Source organism: Leopardus geoffroyi, chromosome B4 (genome assembly GCF_018350155.1).
Source record: "Leopardus geoffroyi isolate Oge1 chromosome B4, O.geoffroyi_Oge1_pat1.0, whole genome shotgun sequence".
Lineage (NCBI taxonomy): Eukaryota > Metazoa > Chordata > Mammalia > Carnivora > Felidae > Leopardus > Leopardus geoffroyi.
The window spans coordinates 120695949-120719626 of NC_059341.1; the positions used below are offsets into that span (position 1 = coordinate 120695949).

General features: G+C 36.2%; 1 protein-coding gene across 18 annotated transcripts in view; it reads right to left on the minus strand.

Annotated features, from left to right (window-relative positions):
* ANKS1B (ankyrin repeat and sterile alpha motif domain containing 1B) overlaps positions 1–23678 on the minus strand; it is a 1079650-nt gene that overhangs the window by 587949 nt on the left and 468023 nt on the right. For all 18 annotated transcript variants that reach the window (XR_006709127.1, XR_006709126.1, XM_045464947.1 and 15 more), the window contains exon 12: positions 12758–12938. Coding sequence is in view for 16 of the 18 variants with exons in the window: in XM_045464947.1 (XP_045320903.1) it covers positions 12758–12938 (181 nt within the window). In the remaining 2 variants the exon portion in view is untranslated. The remainder of the gene's footprint in view (positions 1–12757; positions 12939–23678) is intronic.

The window sequence follows — 23678 nt, forward strand, 5'->3', positions numbered from 1 at the left end:
CAAAGGCGTTCACCAGTGCCATCTCCCTCGCCCATCCCCCAGCCAAAATCCCAAAGGGAACCAGTTCCTGCCAGGGAACTTGCTGGCACCACGCAAACACCCAAAGCTGTGCTTCTGTGGATCCATCCCTCGGGCGGGTCTGACTCCCTCCTGGTGCCACAGGGCCCCTCCTGAAGCGGATCTCTGGAGGAAAAGCGAGCTGAGCCTGCCCCTCCCGGCAAGGTGCCGATCCACCCCAGCTAATACGCCAGATCCCCAGCACCACAAGCCTGGCAGGTGCAAGTAGCACAGACGAGCCACACCACCCCACAGTGAATCCCCCCCCCCAGGAGAGGGGAAGAGAAGGCACACATCAGTCTGACTGTGGCCCCAGCGGTGGGCTGGGGGCAGACATCAGGTCACACTGCGGCCCTGCCCATCAACGCAAGTCATTCAAGACAGCACAGGGGAAGTGCCCCACAGTCCCGCACCACTCTAGGGACTATCCAAAATGATGAAACGGAAGAATTCCCCTCAGAAAAACGTCCAGGAAATAACAACAGCTAACGAACTGATCAAAAAAGATTTAAACAATATAACAGAAAGTGAATTTAGAATAATAGTCATAAAATTAATCGCTGGGCTTGAAAACAGTATAGGGGACAGCAGAGAATCTCTTGCTACAGAGATCAAGGGACTGAGGAACAGGCAGGAGGAACTAAAAAATTCTATAAATGAGCTGCAAAATAAAATGGAGACAACTATGGCTCGGATTGAAGAGGCAGAGGAGAGAATAGGTGAACTAGAAGATAAAATTATGGAACAAGAAGAAGCTGAGAAAAAGATAAAAAATCCAGGAGTATGAGGGGAAAATTAGAGAACTAAGTGATGCACTAAAGAGAAATGATATACGAATAATTGGTATTCCAGAGGAGGAAGAGAGAGGGAAAGGTGCTGAAGGTGTACTTGAAGAAATAATAGCTGAGAACTTCCAAGATCTGGGGAAGGAAAAAGGCATTGAAATCCAAGAGGCACAGAGAACTCCCTTCAGACGTAACTTGAATCGATCTTCTGCATGATGTATCTTAGTGAAACTGGCAAAATACAAGGATAAAGAGAAAATTCTGAAGCAGCTAGAGATAAACGTGCTCTAACATATAAAGGGAGACCTATAAGACTCGTGATGGATCTCTCTACTGAAACTTGGCAGGCCAGAAATGAATGGCAGGAGATCTTCAATGTGATGAACAGAAAAAAAATATGCAGCCAAGAATCCTTTATCCAGCAAGTCTGTCATTTAGAATAGAAGGAGAGATAAAGGTCTTCCCAAACAAACAAAAACTGAAGGAATTCGTCACCACTAAACCAGCCCTACAAGAGATCCTAAGGGGGATCCTGTGAGACAAAGTACCAGAGACATCGCTACAAGCATGAAACCTACGGACATCACAATGACTCTAAACCCATATCTTTCTATAATAACAATGAATGTAAATAGACTAAATGCACCAACCAAAAGACATAGGGTATCAGAATGGATAAAAAAACAAGACCCATCTATTTGTTGTCTACAAGAGACTCATTTTAGACCTGAGGACACCTTCAGATTGAGAGCGAGGGGATGGAGAACTATTTATCATGCCACTGGGAAGTCAAAAGAAAGCTGGAGTAGCCATACTTATATCAGACAGACTAGACTTTAAATTAAAGGCTGTAACAAGAGATGAAGAAGGGCATTCTATAATAATCACAGGGTCTATCCATCAGGAAGAGCTAACAATTATAAATGTGCACCGAATAGAGGAGCTCCCAAATATATAAAACAATTACTCACAAACATAAGCAACCTTATTGATAAGAATGTGGTAATTACAGAGGACTTTAACACTCCACTTACAGAAATGGATAGATCATCTAGACACACGGTCAATAAAGAAACAAGGGCCCTGAATGATACATTGGATCAGATGGACTTCACAGATATATTTAGAACTCTGCATCCCAAAGCACCTGAATATACTTTCTTCTTGAGTGCACATGGAACATTCTCCAAGACAGATCACATACTAGGTCACAAAACAGCCCTTCATAAGTATACAAGAATTGAAATCATACCATGCATACTTTCAAACCACAATGCTATGAAGCTTGAAATCCACCACAGGAAAAAGTCTGGAAAACCTCCAAAAGCATAGAGGTTAAAGAACACCCTACTAAAGAATGAATGGGTCAACCAGGCAATTAGAGAAGAAATTAAAAAATATATGGAAACAAATGAAAATGAAAATACAACAATCCAAATGCTTTGGGATGCAGCGAAGGCAGTCCTGAGAGGAAAATACATTGCAATCCAGTCCTATCTCAAGAAACAAGAAAAATCCCACATACAAAATCTAACAGCACACCTAAAGGAAATAGAAGCAGAACAGCAAAGACAGCCTAAACCCAGCAGAAGAAGAGAAATAATAAAGATCAGAACAGAAATAAACAATATAGAATCTAAAAAAACTGTAGAGCAGATCAACGAAACCAAGAGTTGGTTTTTTGAAAAAATAAACAAAATTGATAAACCTCTAGCCAGGCTTCTCAAAAAGAAAAGGGAGATGACCCAAATAGATAAAATCATGAATGAAAATGGAATTATTACAACCAATCCCTCAGAGATACAAGCAATTATCAGGGAATACTATGAAAAATTATATGCCAACAAACTGGACAACCTGGAAGAAATGGACAAATTCCTAAACACCCACACGCTTCCAAAACTCAATCAGGAGGAAATAGAAAGCTTGAACAGATGCATAACCAGCGAAGAAATTGAATCAGTCATCAAAAATCTCCCAACAAATAAGAGTCCGGGACCAGATGGCTTTCCAGGGGAGTTCTACCAGACATTTAAAGCAGAGATAATACCTATCCTTCTCAAGCTATTCCAAAAAATAGAAAGCGAAGGAAAACTTCTAGACTCATTCTATGAAGCCAGTATTACTTTGATTCCTAAACCAGACAGAGACCCAGTAAAAAAAGAGAACTACAGGCCAATATCCCTGATGAATATGGATGCAAAAATTCTCAATAAGATACTAGCAAATCGAATTCAACAGCATATAAAAAGAATTATGCACCATGATCAAGTGGGATTCATTCCTGGGATGCAGGGCTGGTTCAACATTCGCAAATCAATCAACGTGATACATCACATTAATAAAAGAAAAGATAAGAACCATATGATCCTGTCAATCGATGCAGAAAAGGCCTTTGACAAAATTCAGCACCCTTTCTTAATAAAAACCCTTGAGAAAGTCGGGATGGAAGGAACATACTTAAAGATCATAAAAGCCATTTATGAAAAGCCCACAGCTAACATCATCCTCAATGGGGAAAAACTGAGAGCTTTTTCCCTGAGATCAGGAACACGACAGGGATGCCCACTCTCACCACTGTTGTTTAACATAGTGTTGGAAGTTCTAGCATCAGCAATCAGACAACAAAAGGAAATCAAAGGCATCAAAATTGGCAAAGATGAAGTTAAGCTTTCACTTTTTGCAGATGACATGATATTATACATGGAAAATCCGATAGACTCCACCAGAAGTCTGCTAGAACTGATACATGAATTCAGCAAAGTTGCAGGATACAAAATCAATGTACAGAAATTAGTTGCATTCTTATACACTAATAATGAAGCAACAGAAAGGCAAATAAAGAAACTGATCCCATTCACAATTGCACCAAGAAGCATAAAATACCTAGGGATAAATCTAACCAAAGATGTACAAGATCTGTATGCTGAAAACTATAGAAAGCTTATGAAGGAAATTGAAGAAGATATAAAGAAATGGAAAAACATTCCAAGCTCATGGATTGGAAGAATAAATTTTGTCAAAATGTCAATACTATCCAAAGCTATCTACACATTCAATGCAATCCCAATCAAAATTGCACCAGCATTCTTCTCGAAGCTAGAACAAGCAATCCTAAAATTCATATGGAACCACAAAAGGCCCCGAATAGCCAAAGGAATTTTGAAGCAGAAGACCAAAGCAGGAGGCATCACAATCCCAGACTTTAGCCTCTACTACAAAGCTGTAATCATCAAGATAACATGGTATTAGCACAAAAACAGACACATAGACCAATGGAATAGAATAGAAACCCCAGAACTAGACCCGCAAACGTATGGCCAACTAATCTTTGACAAAAAAACATCCAATGGAACAAAGACAGTCTCTTTAACAAATGGTGCTAGGAGAACTGGACAGCAGCATGCAGAAGATTGAAACTAGACCACTTTCTCACACCATTCACAAAAATAAACTCAAAATGGATAAAGGACCTGAATGTGAGACAGGAAACCATCAAAACCCTAGAGGAGAAAGCAGGAAAAGACCTCTCTGACCTCAGCCATAGCAATCTCTTACTTGACACGTCCCCAAAGGCAAGGGAATTAAAAGCAAAAATGAACTACTGGGACCTTATGAAGATAAAAAGCTTCTGCACAGCAAAGGAAACAACCAACAGAACTAAAAGGCAACCAACGGAATGGGAAAAGATATTTGCAAATGACATATCGGACAAAGGGCTAGTATCCAAAATCTATAAAGAGCTCACCAAACTCCACACCCGAAAAACAAATAACCCAGTGAAGAAATGGGCAGAAAACATGAATAGACACTTCTGTAAAGAAGACATCCGGATGACCAACAGGCACATGAAAAGATGCTCAACGTCGCTCCTCATCAGGGAAATACAAATCAAAACCACACTCAGATATCACCTCACGCCAGTCAGAGTGGCCAAAATGAACAAATCAGGAGACTATAGATGCTGGAGAGGATGTGGAGAAACGGGAACCCTCTTGCACTGTTGGTGGGAATGCAAACTGGTGCAGCCACTCTGGAAAACAGTCTGGAGGTTCCTCAAAAAATTAAAAATAGACCTACCCTATGACCCAGCCGTAGCACTGCTAGGAATTTACCCAAGGGATACAGGAGTACTGATGCATAGGGGCACTTGTACCCCAATGTTTATAGCAGCACTCTCAACAATAGCCAAATTATGGAAAGAGCCGAAATGTCCGTCAACTGATGAATGGATAAAAAAAATTGTGGTTTATATACACATGGAGTACTACATGGCAATGAGAAAGAATGAAATATGGCCCTTTGTAGCAACGTGGATGGAACTGGAGAGTGTTATGCTAAGTGAAATAAGCCATACAGAGAAAGACAGATACCATATATTTTCACTCTTATGTGGATCCTGAGAAACTTAACAGAAACCCATGGGGGAGGGGAAGGAAAAAAAAAAAAGAGGTTAGAGTGGGAGAGAGCCAAAGCATAAGAGACTCTTAAAAACTGAGAACAAACTGAGGGTTGATGGGGGGTGGGAGGGAGGGCACCTTTTGGCATGAGCACTGGGTGTTACATGGAAACCAATTTGACAATAAACTGCATATATTGAAGAAAAAAAAAAGCTTTCCTTTGGCTACCTAAAATCATGGTGTATTGAAAGCACTGAATTTAACAATCAATAATTCAAGCAATTTGTTTATTGCATATTTTTAAGGAAATAAACCTTGAAGATAAGATTACACATCATTTTCTCTAGCCCTTAACTTCCTCTGTATCAGCTCACCCTAAATCTCAGCGTGGAGCTTAACAATCACCTCAGCAGTCTGGCTTTGGTTTTCATGCCAGCTGGAGACCAAAGTCCCCCTCAGCTGCCTATGTCCAGTGGCTCCTGGAATAACATTGTCTCAGCTTTCAGGAGGTCTATTTTCAGTCTGGTGAACTAATTAAAAGGAAGGCCTTCGTTTGTCTTTCTGGCAATCCCCGAGCAGCGTGAAAGGTCCATGCCACCCTCTCTGTTCTAATTTTAGTTTTCCTCTAATGTTTCTTCTCCCTTGCAGAAAAGCATCCTGAACTGCTAAGCACTCAAAAGCTTTTGTTTTTTGTTATTTCTTCCATTTGGGTTAAAGCACTTTTTTACCTTACTCTTTTTAGATCCCCTCCCCCCAAAGGTTTTCTTCAGCAGGAGGTGATGTTTGAAATTACTAACAAAACTAGAGCTAATTAATTACCTAGGGTTGTTAACTTTCTCAGCAAGTCCCCAAAGGGGCTAGCCCACAAAATTTTTTATACATAGAGCTTTCTGGATATAACTTTTCATAAAGTGGAGCTATCTTTATGACTGGTAATTCCTAGCTTCTTTTCCCCCAGTAATTCACAACCCACCTGTCCAGGACATCTTCATTGCGGAACTCAGATCTCACAGGTCACTCTTTGTGAGGTAAAGCACTGTTTCTCAGTCTTTTAAAACAGATATTCTTTACTCTTGATAAACATAAATTTATCACATAGCTTCCTCCCACCATACCCTACCCCACTGTCTCAACTATCTACTTGGCTTGTCTTCATAGATACCCAATAGTGTCTCAAATTTAAATACCTAAATTAATATAAACTCCATCCTTCCAATGGTCAGAAGCACCCCAAATACTTGAGTTACACCTTTGGTCTCTCATTTTCTCACATTCTACATCCAATCCATCAAAAAAAAATATGTTGCCTCTACCTTTAAAATAGATGCAGAATTCTACCACCTCTCACTGCCTCTATTAAAAAAAAAAAAAACCCTGCTACCTGAGCAAAAAGAACACACTGGCAACTATTAAGAGTACCCCAAAGACTGAAATACCTTATCAGATGGGCTCTCAGGTCATTCAAAAGTTTCATTTGAGAGGAAGATGCATGGTGGTCAAGAGAACAAGTCCCCTAAAGGAGCAATCCTCAATAGAATACCACTCTCAGGGGGCCCTAGGCAGCCAAGGAATAACATAAGAGGTCTTGGCATCTCAGGGAAGGGTGGGAAAAAGTACAGAAGAGGTGAACCTAGACAAATGGAAAGACTAATTTAAATATTATGCATGCAGATCAATGTAAAAATACATCAAATATTTCATCTAAAAATTGTACTGATTTAATCACATTATTTAAGGCCATTTTGTGGAGGGATAGGCTAACTCAGGTGCTCACCTTCATAGTCCTAAGACTCTGTAATTACCAGTAATTATAATTGTTGCTGGTTTCTGGTGCACCCCCTCTCTGAATTTCCCTCTTATAATTCCAGTCCACTTCTTTAGTACCTTGACTCCAGCAATTCTTTGACCCCACTGGAATCTCCAATCCAAAGATCCTTTAAAGTTTTCACTGTTACTTGTTCCCTTATTGTCCTCTTTTTCTTACTTCTCCATCTTAAATTTCATAGTCAAATATTACTCTCATCTTCTTGCATTCATATTTCCTTGTTCTTTACTTCAATATATCCATTTGACAAACCATAATGTAAAGTTCAACTCTACAAAAACGATGTACCTGTGCTCCTCCACCTGAACTGAACTGGAGAAAAACACAGAACCACATTGGCCAATCCAACTTTTAGTTCATGAACATGAACCTCAAATGGGACCTTAGTGCTGCCAGGCAATTACACCACACCTTCCTTTTCCATTCACTGTCTCTTTCTCCCAAATAACTCTTTTATTCCCTCTTCTCTTTCCTCAAACTCCACATCTTCTTCTCTATCCTTGTTCTCAACTGACACTGCTGCTTGCCTCTTTATAGAGAAAATAGAAACTATCAGAACACATGTTCCTCAGATTCTCACCACACGGATCCTGTCCAGCATTTGTACTCACACTGAAAACAGCTGCCTGTTTCCCATGCTCCTGTCTAAAGCCAGTCTCTCCTCTTAGGAACCCATTTTCTCTTTCTCCTCCTTCATCACAACTTTATAATTCTCCTTGGAAGAAATTTCTTGAAAAGGCAGTTTATATTTGCTCTAGAAGTCCTTTCCTCCCATTCCCTCTTAATTTTTTTTCATGTTTATTTATTTTGAGAGAGAGAGAGCAGGCAGGGGAGGGGCAGAGGGAGAAGGAGAGAGTAAATCCCAAGCAGGCTCCAGGCTGTCAGCACGGAGCCCAATGACAGCTTGATCTCATGGAATGAGAGATCATGACCTGAGCCAAAATAGAGTTGGATGTTTAACCGACTAAGCCACCCAGGTGTCCCCTTTTTGAAAAGACTTTTTTTCATCCTCCCGTTGTCTCTTAAATCAATTATGTTCAACTTTTGCCCCATCAATTTCAATAAAATTGCTCTTGTCAAGGTCAGTAATAACCTCCACATTGTTAAACCTGCTAGCCAATTCTGACCCAGTCCTTATCCTATTCAACTTGTTAGCTACATTTGACAGAGATGATAACTCTTTCTTTCTTAATAACTCTCTTCATCTGAATTCAGAACACAACACTCATCAGAATATTTCCTCCAACCTAACAGGTTATTCCTTCTCAGTATCCTTTGCTGGTATTGCCTTTTATCCCCTCTTTCATTGAGTTCGGGTTTTGATCTTCTATCTACACTCATTTCATATCATCTATATACTGATATTTGTATCTTCAGACTGGACCTTCAGCTGCCTACTTGACACATCTATTCAGATACCAAGTAGTCAAACTTAAAGTGTACTCCTGGTACACCAAATTTCTCCCTGTTCACCAAATCTGCTTTTCTGACAACCTCTTACATTCAGACCATAGTAAATCAATTCTGACAGTTGTTTTGGATAAAAATCTTGCAGTTTTCCTTATTTCTTTTTTTCTCATATACTACATCCACTCCATCATGAAATCCTATTGGATTTACCTTAAAAATATGACTAATATCCACCCATTTCTCTATACCTCCACTTTTCACCTTTGATCTGAGTTGGCTTCATCTCTCAACTTACCACTATAATAACCTCCAAATTGGCCTTCTTGCTTCCACTCTGTTCCCCTTCTTCAATCCAGTCTCAACACAATAGAATAAAACTCATAAATTGAAGTTAGATAATGTCACTCTTCTCAAAGACCTGAATGTGCTCCTCATTTCACTCCGAGTAAAAGCCAAAGTGCTTATAATGGTCTATTAAGTCCTACATGATCTAACTGCACCCCCTTCTTACCTACAAATATTATATATTTCAGGGAATGGTAATTTGATTTGACAAGTGTGCTTAAGCATCAGAAACTTTAGAGGCTTCCTTGAACTTTTTCCCTTTACCATCATACGTCCAATCAGTTATCACACCCTGTTGATGACTCTTTTCCTATATCTTTCAAATTCATTTACATCTTTCCATTGCTGATGACACTGTTTCTCCCCACCTCCAGGCAAATCTATCTCAAATCTATCTACCACATTTAATACTAAAGTGATCTTTCTAGTTAAATGTAAACCTATTTATATCATTCACGAGTCTGTACAATTCCAAAGGTCTTTCACTCTAACAACTTTCTTTGATGATTCATAAATTGATACTTGGATTATATAAGACAGTGCCTTTCAAGTAGAAAGCTTTAGTTATAATTCAAGCTACTTTTGAAATGTCTATTATAATAAACTCATTGGGTCATTTATTCAAAGTGTTTTTTACAGCATAAAATTCTTTTTTTGAGGGTATATTAGTCTTTGTTCTGTAAATAACATTTTGTCAAGATTAATTCTTGTGCATGTCATCATTTATAAAATAAACTATAGATTTATCTAATAATTTAGATTATTTTTTTAATTCAAGAAAAGGTCAGCTACCCTGGCATAAGTACAGACCTATGTACAGACCTAGGATATTTCTATCTTAAGGTTACTATAGATTTCAAACAATAATACTATGGAAGAAAAATAATAATATTAAACAACGATGATAGTATTAAAGAAGAATATTAGTTTCTATAGTTTACAAAATGTATTCACATAAATAAAGCTAATTTATTACTACAAGTACTCAAGGAGTAGATATTATTTCCCCTTTTCAGATGAGCAAATTGCAGATCAGGGAAGATAGGTGATTTGATGAAAAATATCCAGCAAATCAGTGACACTATTGACTCTGGAATTCACTCTCTTTCAAAGCATATTATGTGGTAGTGCCTATATGTGCAGGTTTTTAAATACAAAATATAATAAATCATCTATGTATAAGACATTTTAAGTTGATGAATGTCTACCTTAAAAGTTTTAGTATAAAATTCAAAGTTTTATCTCTTCATATAGAACAAATCAGCATTGTCCTACCACACTATCAGTTTATTCTAAAATTTTTAATGTAATATGGAGGTGACATCTTACATTAGGAAACCACAGTAACATGCTGTTTGAAACCATTTCAACCTTTAAAAGGTTAGATTTCAGTTCTGTTCAAAGGTCAGACCTGAAAATACCAATTTTGGAATGTGTGGCAAATGACAATTTCTCCACACATTTTGGATGGTACCAGTGGAGTCCTGGAAGCAGTAAAATGTGTGTGTTTTTATCTTCTCACTCTGGTGCTCAGAGGTTTGGGAATAGACCTATCATTTCTTTTAGTCTTAATTTTTAAATAAATAAATAAATAAATAAATAAATAAATAAATAAATTTTCTATCTACCTCAAAGGACTGTTGAAAAAACTCAAAAATTAATCATCCAAAGAAACACTTGGTGTACTAACTGAAATGAAGCTGAGATTTTCCTAAAGCAAGAATCAGAGTACTTGTCATCTCTCCCATTTTAGAATTTTAAATCTGGTAATAGTCATTCAAATCAGTGTTAATTGAGTAATAATTATATATACAGACACTTTCTGGGATCCACATACCATTTTTATTCACAAATCATATCCCATCCTTCCTCTCCTATAAAGTTGAATCTGGTACATGGCAGACATACAATATGTGTTCACGTTCAAGGAATTAATGCTAGTCTTCATTAATATCATAATGACTACTACTAACATGTATTGAGCATTAACTATGTGCCAGACACAGTGCTAATTACCTTATGTGCATTACCAGGCTATAGAGTAAGTTAATATAATTAATTAATTGGTAGTTTAATTCTACACCTAAGAACACAATAGCATAAAGAGGTTAAGTCTTATAGCTAGGTATGATATTTAGTTCATGGTTAGTAAACAAACTTAGGTAGCCTGACTTCAGTGCCCACAATGTATCAGGGATCCATTCATTTTAGCTTACAATTCTAGAAAGAGGAGAGAAGATAATAAAGAAATAAACAAATGAAGAATGTAATTTTATGTAATAAATAAGAATCTGGAAAAAGGAAAGAGGAAAATTTGACCGAAGTGACAAAAACAATGTTGAAAAGTGGTTAAGAACATGGACACTACCACCAAGTTTGAATCCCAGGTCTGCCATTATGGGCTAGTTAGCTATTTATCCTCTATCTGTGTTTCCTTGTCTATCATAATAATACCTAATTCACATATCAGTTATGAGATTTAAATGAGTTAATACACATAAAATGCCTAAAATAGTCTGTGATACATAACGTTAAAGTATTTGCTTGAAACTTATTGGTTATTGATATCACTATGATTGTTCTTTTTGCATCTTTGCTATTATAATTGTCATCACATTGAGGGCCTTACTCGAAATAAGGTGATCTGGGCAGGCCTCTATGAGAAAGTGTATTTGAGCCAAAACTCAAATGACACTCAGACACATGAAAATTTGAAGACAGAGATTCCAGGCAGCAGGAACCAATGTACAAAAGCCCCACAACTAGAATGCCTAGAAAAGAAGGCCAGTGTGGTCCGAGATGAGTTTGCTAGAGCTTAGGTTAAAGAGCTGGTCAGAGCTAGGTTATATTGAACTTCACTGGCCATGATGAGAAGTTGAATTTTATTCAAAGTTCAGTGAGAAGCCACTGAGCTTAATGATGATAACATACTTTGATTTACCTTTTATAAATATCACTCTGGTTGCCATGAAAAGATTAGATAACAGCTTCCATAAAATATCAATGTCACCACTTTCATTAATCATTATTTTTTAAATCTTAGTTTTCCTAGGGGAAAATAATTTTCTGGATATTTTTGGACTGTTTTGTATCAGTGCTCTTAAAAGTACAGTCAGAGTAAAGGACTTACGTAGAGTGCATACATTTATACACATACACAATACTCATTTTGAACAAAGGTTATACGGAATACCCACATAAATGATACCTTATGATTCTAAAATCTATATTAATCATATCTAGTGGATTTAAAAATCATATCTCTTTGAGGGAAAGTAGTAGAATAGTTCACTTACTTCAATATAAAGGGAGGAAATTCTTTAGGTCCCACTTCTCATATTTCTGTCATTTGGACTTACAATTATTAGCTTCTTGCCCCCAGAGAAAGGAAACATTGCAAATCCAATTGGGTGGAACCAGGTATGTGTTAACAGTGGGTGTGGTTACTTTCCTTAATCTTCTCCTTACCCCCAGCCTTATTTCCTCACACTTCTCCTCTCCAAGTTCACTTTGGTTCAAAGTAGATTGAAAGCCGACTTAGGCCAAACCGTCCAACTCAATCTTACCAGGTTGATGCAGGTTCTGTGGCCTCAAATCAGCTATTAATAAAATCCTATATTGAGTTGATACCACTGTATGGAGAGGGGTAAACAGCAGTGGAAGAAAAGCATTTCCAGGTCTCTAGTTCTTTTACTGCCATAATAGCATTAAATTATCATCCTTTAATATGTAATACCTGAAAGACCATTAATGTATTCAACAAGAATATTATATTCACACTCTGACAAAAATTGTAATGCCCTACATTGTTATACATGTGGGTGAACGAAAAGCACAGTGCAATTTGTAGGAAGATTCCTCTTAATTCCTTGAACTCATTAAGGCTTTAGTTTTAAAAGTTCAAAAATATAGCTGCATAAAGTGAACTGCTTTACCTGTATGGCTAGTTCCGTTGTTCTTGACTTCTGTGGTTCCCACAGAAGAGGTGGGCGGACTAACAGGAGGGCTGGAAGTAAAGCTTGCACACCCTGCAGATGTGTTGATTTCAAAATATTCTTGGTTGTGATTCATTCGATGAAAATCCAGAGAAGACACAATAGATGTTCGTTGTTTAGGCTAAAATAAATGGGCATGATGAGAGTATTAATATGATCATGTTCATCTTCAGCCTAATCTCCCCATTGATTTAATCTAACTGATGATTTTATCAAACTATCTGGTTTTTATACTCAAATTATAATTGTACTTTACAGAGAGACACTAAATAATCCCTTGATTAATTAAATAATAAAAAAAATTGTTTACTGAAAACATATTTTGGCATAGCTGATAAAATAACTTAGACTTTTTGTTAGAATTCCCCAGAAGACTGTACAGATATAGTACCCAATTTTTTTCTTAATAATCAATTCAGAAAGTTGAAATTTTAAAGACACCTTTCATTTAACTAACATTTATTAAGCATATGGCATTTTCCAGACCCTGAGGATATAGAGTCTAATAATAAAAGAGCTCTTGAGGGTTGATGGGGGGTGGGAGGGAGGGGAGGGTGGGTGATGGGTATTGAGGAGGGCACCTTTTGGGATGAGCACTGGGTGTTGTATGGAAACCAATTTGACAATAAATTTCATATATTGAAAAAATAATAATAATAAAAGAGCTCTTAAAACGTTGAAGCATAATTAAGGCAGTTCTGTTTTGTTGTTGTTGTTGTTGTTGTTGTTGTTGTTGTTGTTGTTGTTGTTCTTCTTCTTCTTCTTCTTCTTCTTCTTCTTCTTCTTCTTCTCCTTTATAGTCCAAGGAATTGATAGCATTAGATATTTTCCCCAAGTACCATATGCTGGAATTTGATCATCAGAATTAAGTTATATAGAACATTTCCCAGGACTTAAGAATCTACTTGGTATTTGTAGTGAACTTTGATTTCCTTTTTTAAGGATTTTAATTAATCCCCAAATAGAAAAGTCAATTTAAACATAAAAGTTAAAATCATGGAGTAATAGCAGATATAATTTACATCCTTTGTCAGCAATGAATTGCTCCCTATAGCAGTTTTCTGTTTTTTTTTCCCATAGTTTTAATTACATACACTTTTCTTCCTGACTAGCAGAGCTTCTAACATTATCCTTGGCAGTCTTTTTGGCACTCAGAATTGTGTGCATTTCCCAAGATTCAATCCAAGTTTTCTTACTTTTTATTCTCATTAATATTACTTAAATATTAACAATATCCTATAATAATTAACAAGAGATTAACTTCAATCTCTTTACAATAAATTTTACTGTACTTTACTATCCCCAAAGTACAATAAACTTTTGGTTTATTTTGATCACTGCCATCAAATACTGGTTTATTTAACCAATGTACTCCATAGATTATTTTCCTGCAAAATATTCAAGTTACCCTGTCTCTTCCAGCTCATCATGCTTTTTTTTTTAACATTTAATTTAGTCTATAATTTAAAATAAACAATGATAATGAAAAGGTCTCTATTTTACAGTTTTTTTAATATAAGGGGTACAAATGATCACAATATGCTTTATTATCTCACCACTGCAATACTTTTATGAAAGAGTTTTAGAGGCACTGTTATACAAGCAAGTCATTTATTATTATGACACATCAATTCAGTAGTAGAATTCAAATTAGTACTCCCATAGGATTCAGTTGCTTTTGAATTATGAAAGATTGGCGTACAATGTGAGGCTTGGTTTTTCACAAAATTTCTGTCCTTAGGGCTACTGAATCTCAATTTCACATTCATGTTCTTTCTACTAGACTATATAACAGCAATTAAAAGGCATGAAATATGACACTAGCTCCAATGGAAACTCAGGTATGGTCATCATCTTGGTTTTGTTTTATCGTGTTGTGTTGTGATTTTGTTTCACTTCATATATAAGCAATGGGCCAAATTTGTATGATGTTCCTTCTCATAAACTTTATAAAGATCAAGTCAACTGATACATATGGCTCCTTTAGTGCTGTTTCTTTTTTTAAAGTTTATTTATTTATTTTGAGAGTGAGAGAGAAAGAGAGAGAGAACACAAGTGAGCAGGGAAGGGGCAGAGAAAGAGGGAGAGAGAGAATCCAAAGCAGGCTCTGCACTGTCAGCACAGAGCCTGATACAGGGCTCAAACTCACAAACCATGAGATCATGACCTGAGCCAAAACTAAGAGTTGGACGTTTAACCTAGTGAGCCATCCAGGCACCCCTTTACTTCTGTTTCTTAAATACATGTTTCTTAACTTGACTACACAAAGCTCTAATTATATTAAAATCAGAATTTGTTATGCAATCACAAAAGCAAACAGGTTATTTTTTGTTGTTGCATTAATTCCTTCCAAAAATATTTGTTTACTATTACTAAACTGTAGATACCTTGGCAAGCAGGGTGATAGGAATAAGACTAATGAGACATTGTCCTTGTTCTCCAGGTGATTATAGAGTTGAAGTGGGAGAAGGATGGTGCATGAGGGAAGAAACAACCCAAGGATTATGCATTAGTGCAGTACTATACAGTGATAAGGACTAATGTAAGTAGAAGTACAGAATATAAATGGTGAGTCTCTACTTTAGAAAGGGGATCAGGAAAGGCTTCCACAAGCAGGTGATTGATGGCTGAGTTGAATCTCAATGAAGCAGAGATGGTAGGCAGACAAAAGAGGATGGGGAGAAGAAAAATACAGACTGCATAAAGTTCATAATGCCTACAGTGCAGAGTATGTGAGGTAGTGGTAGGTACAAGCCATGAGATATTACAAGTTGCAGGGTCCAAATGATAAAGGGTTCTAATGCCATGTTAAGGAATTTGACTTTAGCTTGAATATTTTAAGGAACCACTGAATGATTTCTAAGCAAGAAGATTTGATTTCATGGTTGGGCGTGCATCTTAATAAACTCATTTTAGCAGTTTAGAAAATGGATTGGTCAGGGCTGGATTAGAGGAAGAGAGACTAATTAGGAAGACATTAAAGAGTTCCAGCCAAGACAAAGTGAGGTCCTAAGGGTAAAGCAGTGACAACAGTGTTGGAGATAGCAGATGTTTTTAGGAGATGCTAATGAGGTTAGCTCTTTAGGTCTTGGCATCTGATTGGATGTGAAGGTTGATTTTAAGGAAGAAGTCTAGGGCGACTCACAGATTTCTGCTTGGGTAAATGCTGGAAGATAAGTTTCTGTGTGTCTGTGTGTGTGTGAGAAACAGAAATATACTAAGCCAGAAGTATACAAGATGTAAGATATACTATTGGGATTCAGTATAGACTGCTTAATATGTGGTTATGCAAATCTACATGAAATTTCCCTTTCTTTCTTTGAGCAGAATGCTATAATCTCACTGTAACATGGCTTCAAATAAAATAAATGGAGGGAGGGAGACAGGTGAATGGAAATTCCAAAGGGAAGGAACCATGGATCCGTGATCATCTAACTGCATTATTATTTGCTTCTTCAGAGCTGTCTATTGGTTATTATTAGCCAGCTTAAGGAAAAGTCATTGGGGGAGTTATTACCCAAAGCTCTCTGAGTATCTGAGATGATGAAAAATGAGAATCATTATATGTTAGTCATGCTTTAAGAATGGGATTATAAAACTCTGGCCTGTGGCCCCAATCTGACCTGCCTCTTGTTTCTGAAAATAAAGTTTTATTGGGACACGGCTATGTCCATTCATTAATTTATTGTCTATGGCTGTTCTCATGCTACAATGGCAGTGTTGAGAAGTTGTGACAGAGGCCAGAGTATTCACAACTCTTAAAATATTTACCATCTTTTCCTTTAGAGAAAACATTCATTGGCAAACCCCTGTTCTAAAGGATCATTTTGCACATCATTTTAGTGGTCAACAAAACCATAAGTATAGCTTCCCATTTGTTTCCTAGCCTATGTGCATTTAGGTTGGGGGCATGTAACTAATTCTGACCAAATGACTATTAGTCTCTATCTCTTTTTTACTCTCCAGAAGATGTAGCTATAAGATGAAGGAGGGCCATTCACCTCACACGGGGTTTTAAGAGAAATTGAAATAAATTTCCTTTAGGTTAAACTGCTGAGATTCTGGGTTTGTCTGTTGTGGCGGCTAGCATTACTTACCCTAACTAGCACAATGCAGTGGCTCAGAGAGGTTAAATAATTTATGCAAGATTACATAAGTAGTTAGCAAGAGGGCTTAGATTAGAAGGAGGTTTCATGTGTTCAAATCTAGAGACAATTGGATGGTGCCTCAAAGCACAAAAGACAGAGGTGGGATTAAAAAGACATATCTATGTGGAAAATGAAATAACAGCAATGGGAAAAAAGAGTAAAGAGATGGTAGCACTATTAAAAATGGAGATTAAAGAGGATGAGATTAGAATATTCACTCAAACTTAGATTTTAATACATTCCATTTTTCTAACTATTGTGATGGAATCTTGCTAAGCCATACAGTACAAAAGAAAAGTGTTTTCACAAATTCACTGAAATTACAAATAAAATTTGCCAAGTTTCAATGTGTAAAATGAGTTTCACTTGTGTTCCCTATGGCTACTCCTCTAAAACATCGTCCCCATGTGGTCCAACACTTGTATCTCTACTTTCCAAAGGACTTGCTCCCACACATATTTACTTAACCAGAGCCAGCAAAGTACAGATCATGGGCCAAATCCAGGCTTATAAATGGAATATAACATATTCTGATATAACTTTAAAAATTTCATGGCATTTCTGCAACCCAGTTAGATGTGATTCACATATGAATTAAATGAGAACACATAATTCCTGACTAGGATGAGATTTAGGTAATGTGTACATTTACTTCCAAATATCCTCTAGATTGGAATCTAAGTTTCAAAATTCCACTTTTATGTTTCCTCTTCTATTGTTAACTACTGTATGTTTTAAAAATCCACTTGCTTAGATCTAAGTGGATTTTAAATCATTTGAATGCACTTAATTATAAAGGAACCTCATCAACCTCCTAATAAAATGTCAAATAGGACTAGAGGGATACTCTGATGTCAGTACAAAGAAAAAGTAGTACTAGCAAAAGTCAGTAGTTATATTAAATCATCCAAGCAAAAGGAGCATTCAAAATGAGTTCCCAAAGACAGCTGAATGTCAGTAAATTAGCAAGTGACATCAGTAGAAATATGTGGAAATGACAGACTTTCCAGACACTAGCCCATTGATAAATTATATCAATATGAAGCAAAGTCCTGTCAAGTCAGTGGTAATAAATTTAGGTGCCTTCTTAAATACTTTTTAAAATGAGGATGAGATGGGTGATAAAAATGGGAAGCTAGATCAGTAGTATTTTCTTTCAGTACTTTAATCAGTCTGAAATATTTTGTGTATATAATGAAAAATTTAATTCTAAGCATTTTCCCCAAATGATAACCTACTGCCTAACAGCATCATTTCCTCACTGATTTGAAATGTCACCTTTATCATATACTAAATTTCCAAATATAAACTGGGCTTACATTTTTGGATTGAACTATGTTCCCATTGATCTACCTGTCTATTCCTATGCTAATACCACATTCTCATAATTACTATTTTGGCTCCTCCTCCTACTTCTAGAACTCTTAGTTAATGGATATTGGATCTCTTTGATCCCCTTTGTTTTATATTCTGGGAGTATTTTACAATTTAGTATTCTAAAGTACTTTCATTAATCTGTTCAAAAAATACTACTGACCATCAGCTATGTGTTAGACACTGTTCTAGGCTCTGGGGATATGTCAGTGAACAAATAAGACAAGGCACAAAACTTTTAGTCATTTTACTATGTCTTTAGGTGTAACGATCCTGTTTAATTTTCAATAAATGTTTTTTTTCCAAGTATTCAATTTTAAAAGTAACCTCTTCTTTAAAGAGTTCATAACCTCTCAAATCTTCTAAGGATATTGACTTTCAACTTTTTCAGTCATTAATTGTTTTCTCAAAGGTCATTTAATTGTTCATTTTCGTCAAGTGTCTGGTGTTCTTCATCAACCATTTTGATTACCTAGGACACTACCCCATTTCTCTCTCCTGTTCCACTTCCCAAGGGAGGAGCTTCAGTGGACTCTTCCCCTTACTGAAATAGGTATTAACATCTGGTAGGAAAACAACAAAGTCAATTGTTCCATGTATAAGATGCTGAGGCTCTTCAGTTGCTGTGATTAATCTCTGTCTAAATCCAATGCCATCTGTCTTTATCTTTCAGAAGTTCTAAATGCTTCTGATAGTACCACTCACTGTTCTTCATTACTGCTATGGCTTTATTCTTATTTTTATATCTATTTTACTATTTTAGTTGCATGTACAGAAAGAGAAGATGTAAAAAGTTGAGATCAGTTCACCTTCCTGAGTTAAAATTCTCATACTTCTCTGTGTTGATCACTTTTAAAACAGCAAAAAGAAAGGATCTGAGGGAGTACAGATAACTCAATAGGGGTAGAAATTATCAAACTTTTTATTACAGACGTCATGCAAGTTGAAAACAATTTTTATTTTTTTCTTTTCAATTAAAGGAGTAAAAATTTTTAATGAGGTAAATGTTTTTATCATGGATACAATAATTAATATGATTAAGACTTATTCTAAAAATGTAGAGCTTCCTATCTTTAGGTACGCAAAATACCACTCTGCTGTACAGTTATGGCCAAACATAGAAAAAAAAAAGTATGACACTACAAAGGAGATAAAGTGGGTGGGAGTAAATACCAGGTGCTTAAGAGGAATATACATTCTTCTAGGAACTTGAGATTTGTTATCACATTTAAGCCTAGAATGTTGGTATTAGAAGTAGTTATTACTCTTTCTGTTTTACAACGTATTTGAGATTTAGAGATAGTCTCACACTTAAAAAGTAGGAGAGCTGAAATTAAAACATGGTCTATGAAATTTCAGATTGATTGCATTTCCCCTAGGACATCATACTACATATAAAGCAAAAAAGAGTAAGCATAAAGTTACAAGTAAAGCCAAGAACCAAATAGCTCTCGAGTATCTCATCTTTACATCAATGAGCATTTTTCTACTCTGTCTATTGGAAGCATTTTTTTTAACAGTCATTGTTTTAAACAGTGTTGAAGAAAGGTACCAAATATACAACCTAAACTTACACCTAAAGGAGCTAGAAAAGGAGCAGTAAATAAAGCCCAAAGCCAGCAGAAAAGGGAAATAATAAAGATTAGAGTGGAAACAAATGATATAGAAACAAACAAAAAACCAGCAGAACAGACCAATGAAACTAAACCCCTAGCCAGACTCATAAAAAAGAAAAGACAGAGGACCCAAATAGATAAAATCATGAATTAAAGAGGAGAGATCACTCTCCTCTTGGAGAGTGTTGGAGTTTGTATTCCAACACTACAGAAATACAAACAATTATAAGAGAGTACTATGAAAAATTATATGCCAACATACTGGACAATTTGGAAGAAATGGACAAATTCTTAGACACCCACACACTACCAAAACTCAAACAAGAAGAAACAGAAAATTTGAATAGGCCCATACCAGCAAAGAAATTGAATCAGTTATCAAAATCTCCCAACAAATAAGAGTCTGGGGCCAGATGGCTTCCCAGGGGAATTCTATCAGACATTTAAAGAAGAGTTAATACCTATTCTTCTCAAACTGTTCAAAACATAGAAACAGAAGGAAAGATTCCAAACTCATTCTATGAAGCCAGTATCATCTTGATTCCAAAACCAGACAAAGACCCTACTAAAAAGGAAAATTACAGGCCAATATCCATGATGCACCTGGATGCAAAAATTCTCAACAAGATATTAAAAAAATAAAATTCGACAGTACATTAAAAGAATTACTCACCATGATCAAGTGGGATTTATTCCTGGGCTGCAGGGCTAGTTCAATATTTGCCAGTAAATGATTGTGACACACCACATTAATAAAACAAAGGATAAGAACCATATGATCCTTTCAATAGATGCAAAAAAAGCATTTGACAAAATACAACATATTTCTTGATAAAAACCCTCAAGAAAGTAGGGATAGAAGGAACATACCTCAAGATCATAAAAGCCATATATGAAAGGCCCACCACAGCTAATATCATCCTCAATGAGGAAAAACTGAGAGCTTTTACCCTAAGGTCAGGAACATGACAACACAGTCCACTCTCTCCACTGTTGTTCAACATAGTACTGGAAGTCCTAGACTCAGCAATCAGACAACAAAAAGAAATAAAAGTCATACAAATTGGCAAAGAAGAAGTCAAACTTTCACTCTTAGCAGATGACATGATACTCTACATAGAAAACCTGAAAGACGGCCAAAAAACTGCTAGAACTGATACATGATTTTGGCAAAGTCATGAGATATAAAAATCAACATACAGAAATCAGCTGCATTTCTATACACCAATAATGAAGCAGCAGAAAGAGAAATCAAGGAATTGATTCCATTTACAACTGCACCAAAACCCGTAAGATACCTAGGAAAAAACCTAACCAAAGAGGTAAAAGATCTGTATGCTGAAAACTATAGAAGACTTATGAAGGAAATTGAAGAAGACACAAAGAAGTGGAAAAACAGTCCATGTTTATGGGTTGGAAGAACAAAGTTAAAATGTCTATACTACCCAAAGGAATCTACACATTCAATGCAATCCCTATCAAAATAACACCAGCATTCTTTACAGAGCTAGAACAAACAATCTTAAAATTTGTATGCAACCACAAAAGACCCAGAATAGCCAAAGTAACATTTAAAAAGAAAACCAAAGCTGGAGGCATCACAATTCTGGACTTCAAGTTGTATTACAAAGCTATAATCATCAGGACAGTATGGTACCGGCACAAAAACAGACACATAGATCAATGGAAATAGAATAGAGAACCCAGAAATGGACCCACAAATATATGGCCAACTAATGTTTGACAAAGCAAGAAAGAATATGCAATGGAAAAAAGGCAGCCTCTTCACCAAAGGGTGCTGGGAAAAAAGCACAGCGTCATGCAGAAGAATGAACCTGGACCACTTTCTTACACCATATGCAAAAGTAAGTTCAAAATTAATGAAAGACCTAAATGTAAGACAGGAAACCATAAAAATCCTAGAGGAGAAAACAGGCAGCAACTTCTTATTACACATGTCTCTGGAGGGAAGGGAAATAAAAGCAAAAATGAACTAATGGGACCTCATCAATAAAAAGTTTCTGCACAGCCAAGGAAATAATCAGCAAAACTAAAAGGCAACTGACAGAATGGGAGAAGATATTTGCAAATGACATGTCAGATAAAGGGTTAGTATCCAAAATCTATAAAGGACTTACCAAACTCAACAGCCAAAAAACAAATAACCCAGTTAAGAAACGGGCAGAAGACGTGGATACTTTTCCAAAGAAGACATCCAGATGGCTAATAGACACATGAAAAGATTCTCACCATTACTCATTATCAGAAAAATACAAATCAAAACTACAATGAGATATTACCTCACAACTGTCAGAATGACTAAAATTAACAACTGAGGAAACATAGATGCTGGTGAGGATGCAGAGAAAGGGGAACCTTTTTGCACTGTTGGTGGGAATGCATACTGGTGCAGCCACTCTGGGAAACAGTATGGAGGTTCCTCAAAAAATTAAAATAGAACCACCTATGACCCAGCAATTGCACTACTAGGTATTTATCCAAAGGACACTAAAATGCTGATCTGAAGGGGCACATTCACCCCAATGTTTATAGCAGCACTATTGACAGTAGCTAAATTATGGAAGGAGCCCAAATGTCCATCAACTAATGAATGGATAAAGATGTGGTATATAAACACAATATAACACTACTCAGCCACCAAAAAGAATGAAATCTTGCTATTTACAATGTGGATAGAACTAGAGTGTATTATGCTAAGTGAAATAAATCAGGCAGAGAAAGACAAATACCATATGATTTTACTTATATGTGGAATTTAAGAAACACAACAAATGAACATGGGGGAAGGGAAGGAAAAATAAGATAAAAACAGACAGGGAGGCAAACATTAAGAGACTCTTAAATACAGAGAACAAACTGAGGGTTGCTGGAGGGGAGTTGGGTAGGGGGATGGGATAAATGGGTGATGGGCATGAAGGAGAGCATTTATGATGAACTCTGAGTGTTGTTATATGTAAGTTCTACCACTGAAACCAATATTACACTGTATGTTAACTAACTTGAATTTAAATTAATTTTTAAAAATGAAAAATAAAGAGTGTTGGAGAAAATTCAGATGGGTGGAAAAGAGGAACAAATAGAATCTAACTCTGCTATATATTAAACTCTTACAGTCACTAGGTGTTTAATTAAAAGGAAGGCAGAAATTTAAAAAAATTATGTTTTCTACTTTTACCACTTCATTTTATTTCATTTTTACATGGAGATATTTGCCTATGGATTAATATATAAATTCATCTTGTATTAAAAGATACACATTTATAAAACTCTCAGTATATTCCTAGTAGCATATATAGGAAAGAGTATAAGACTTTTAAAATGGAAAATCTATAATATAGATTTCTCCATATGAGCTCGTTTCTTCACACAAGTTATTCAAACATTAACTGGAAAGACTACATATAGCCATGAGAGAACAATAAAGGCTGTGGCTTTTATTCTAGTTTAATCTGATAAAAGAGTTAAATAGCTCTGGACCCAAGGAAGATATTGAAGAACAGGAGAGCCTTTGACTGCCAGACTATGAAGATAATTCTTGTAGACCCTTCTCCCAGAAATAAACTACTTATAACTATCTTGCAAAACAGTATTTTTTAAATTAGGCATTTCAAATATTTATGCATTAATATTTCAGAGATGCTTAAGTAAAATTCAAATGTGTGTAAAATTAAAAACAAGACTAGTTTTATTTCCTACATTTAG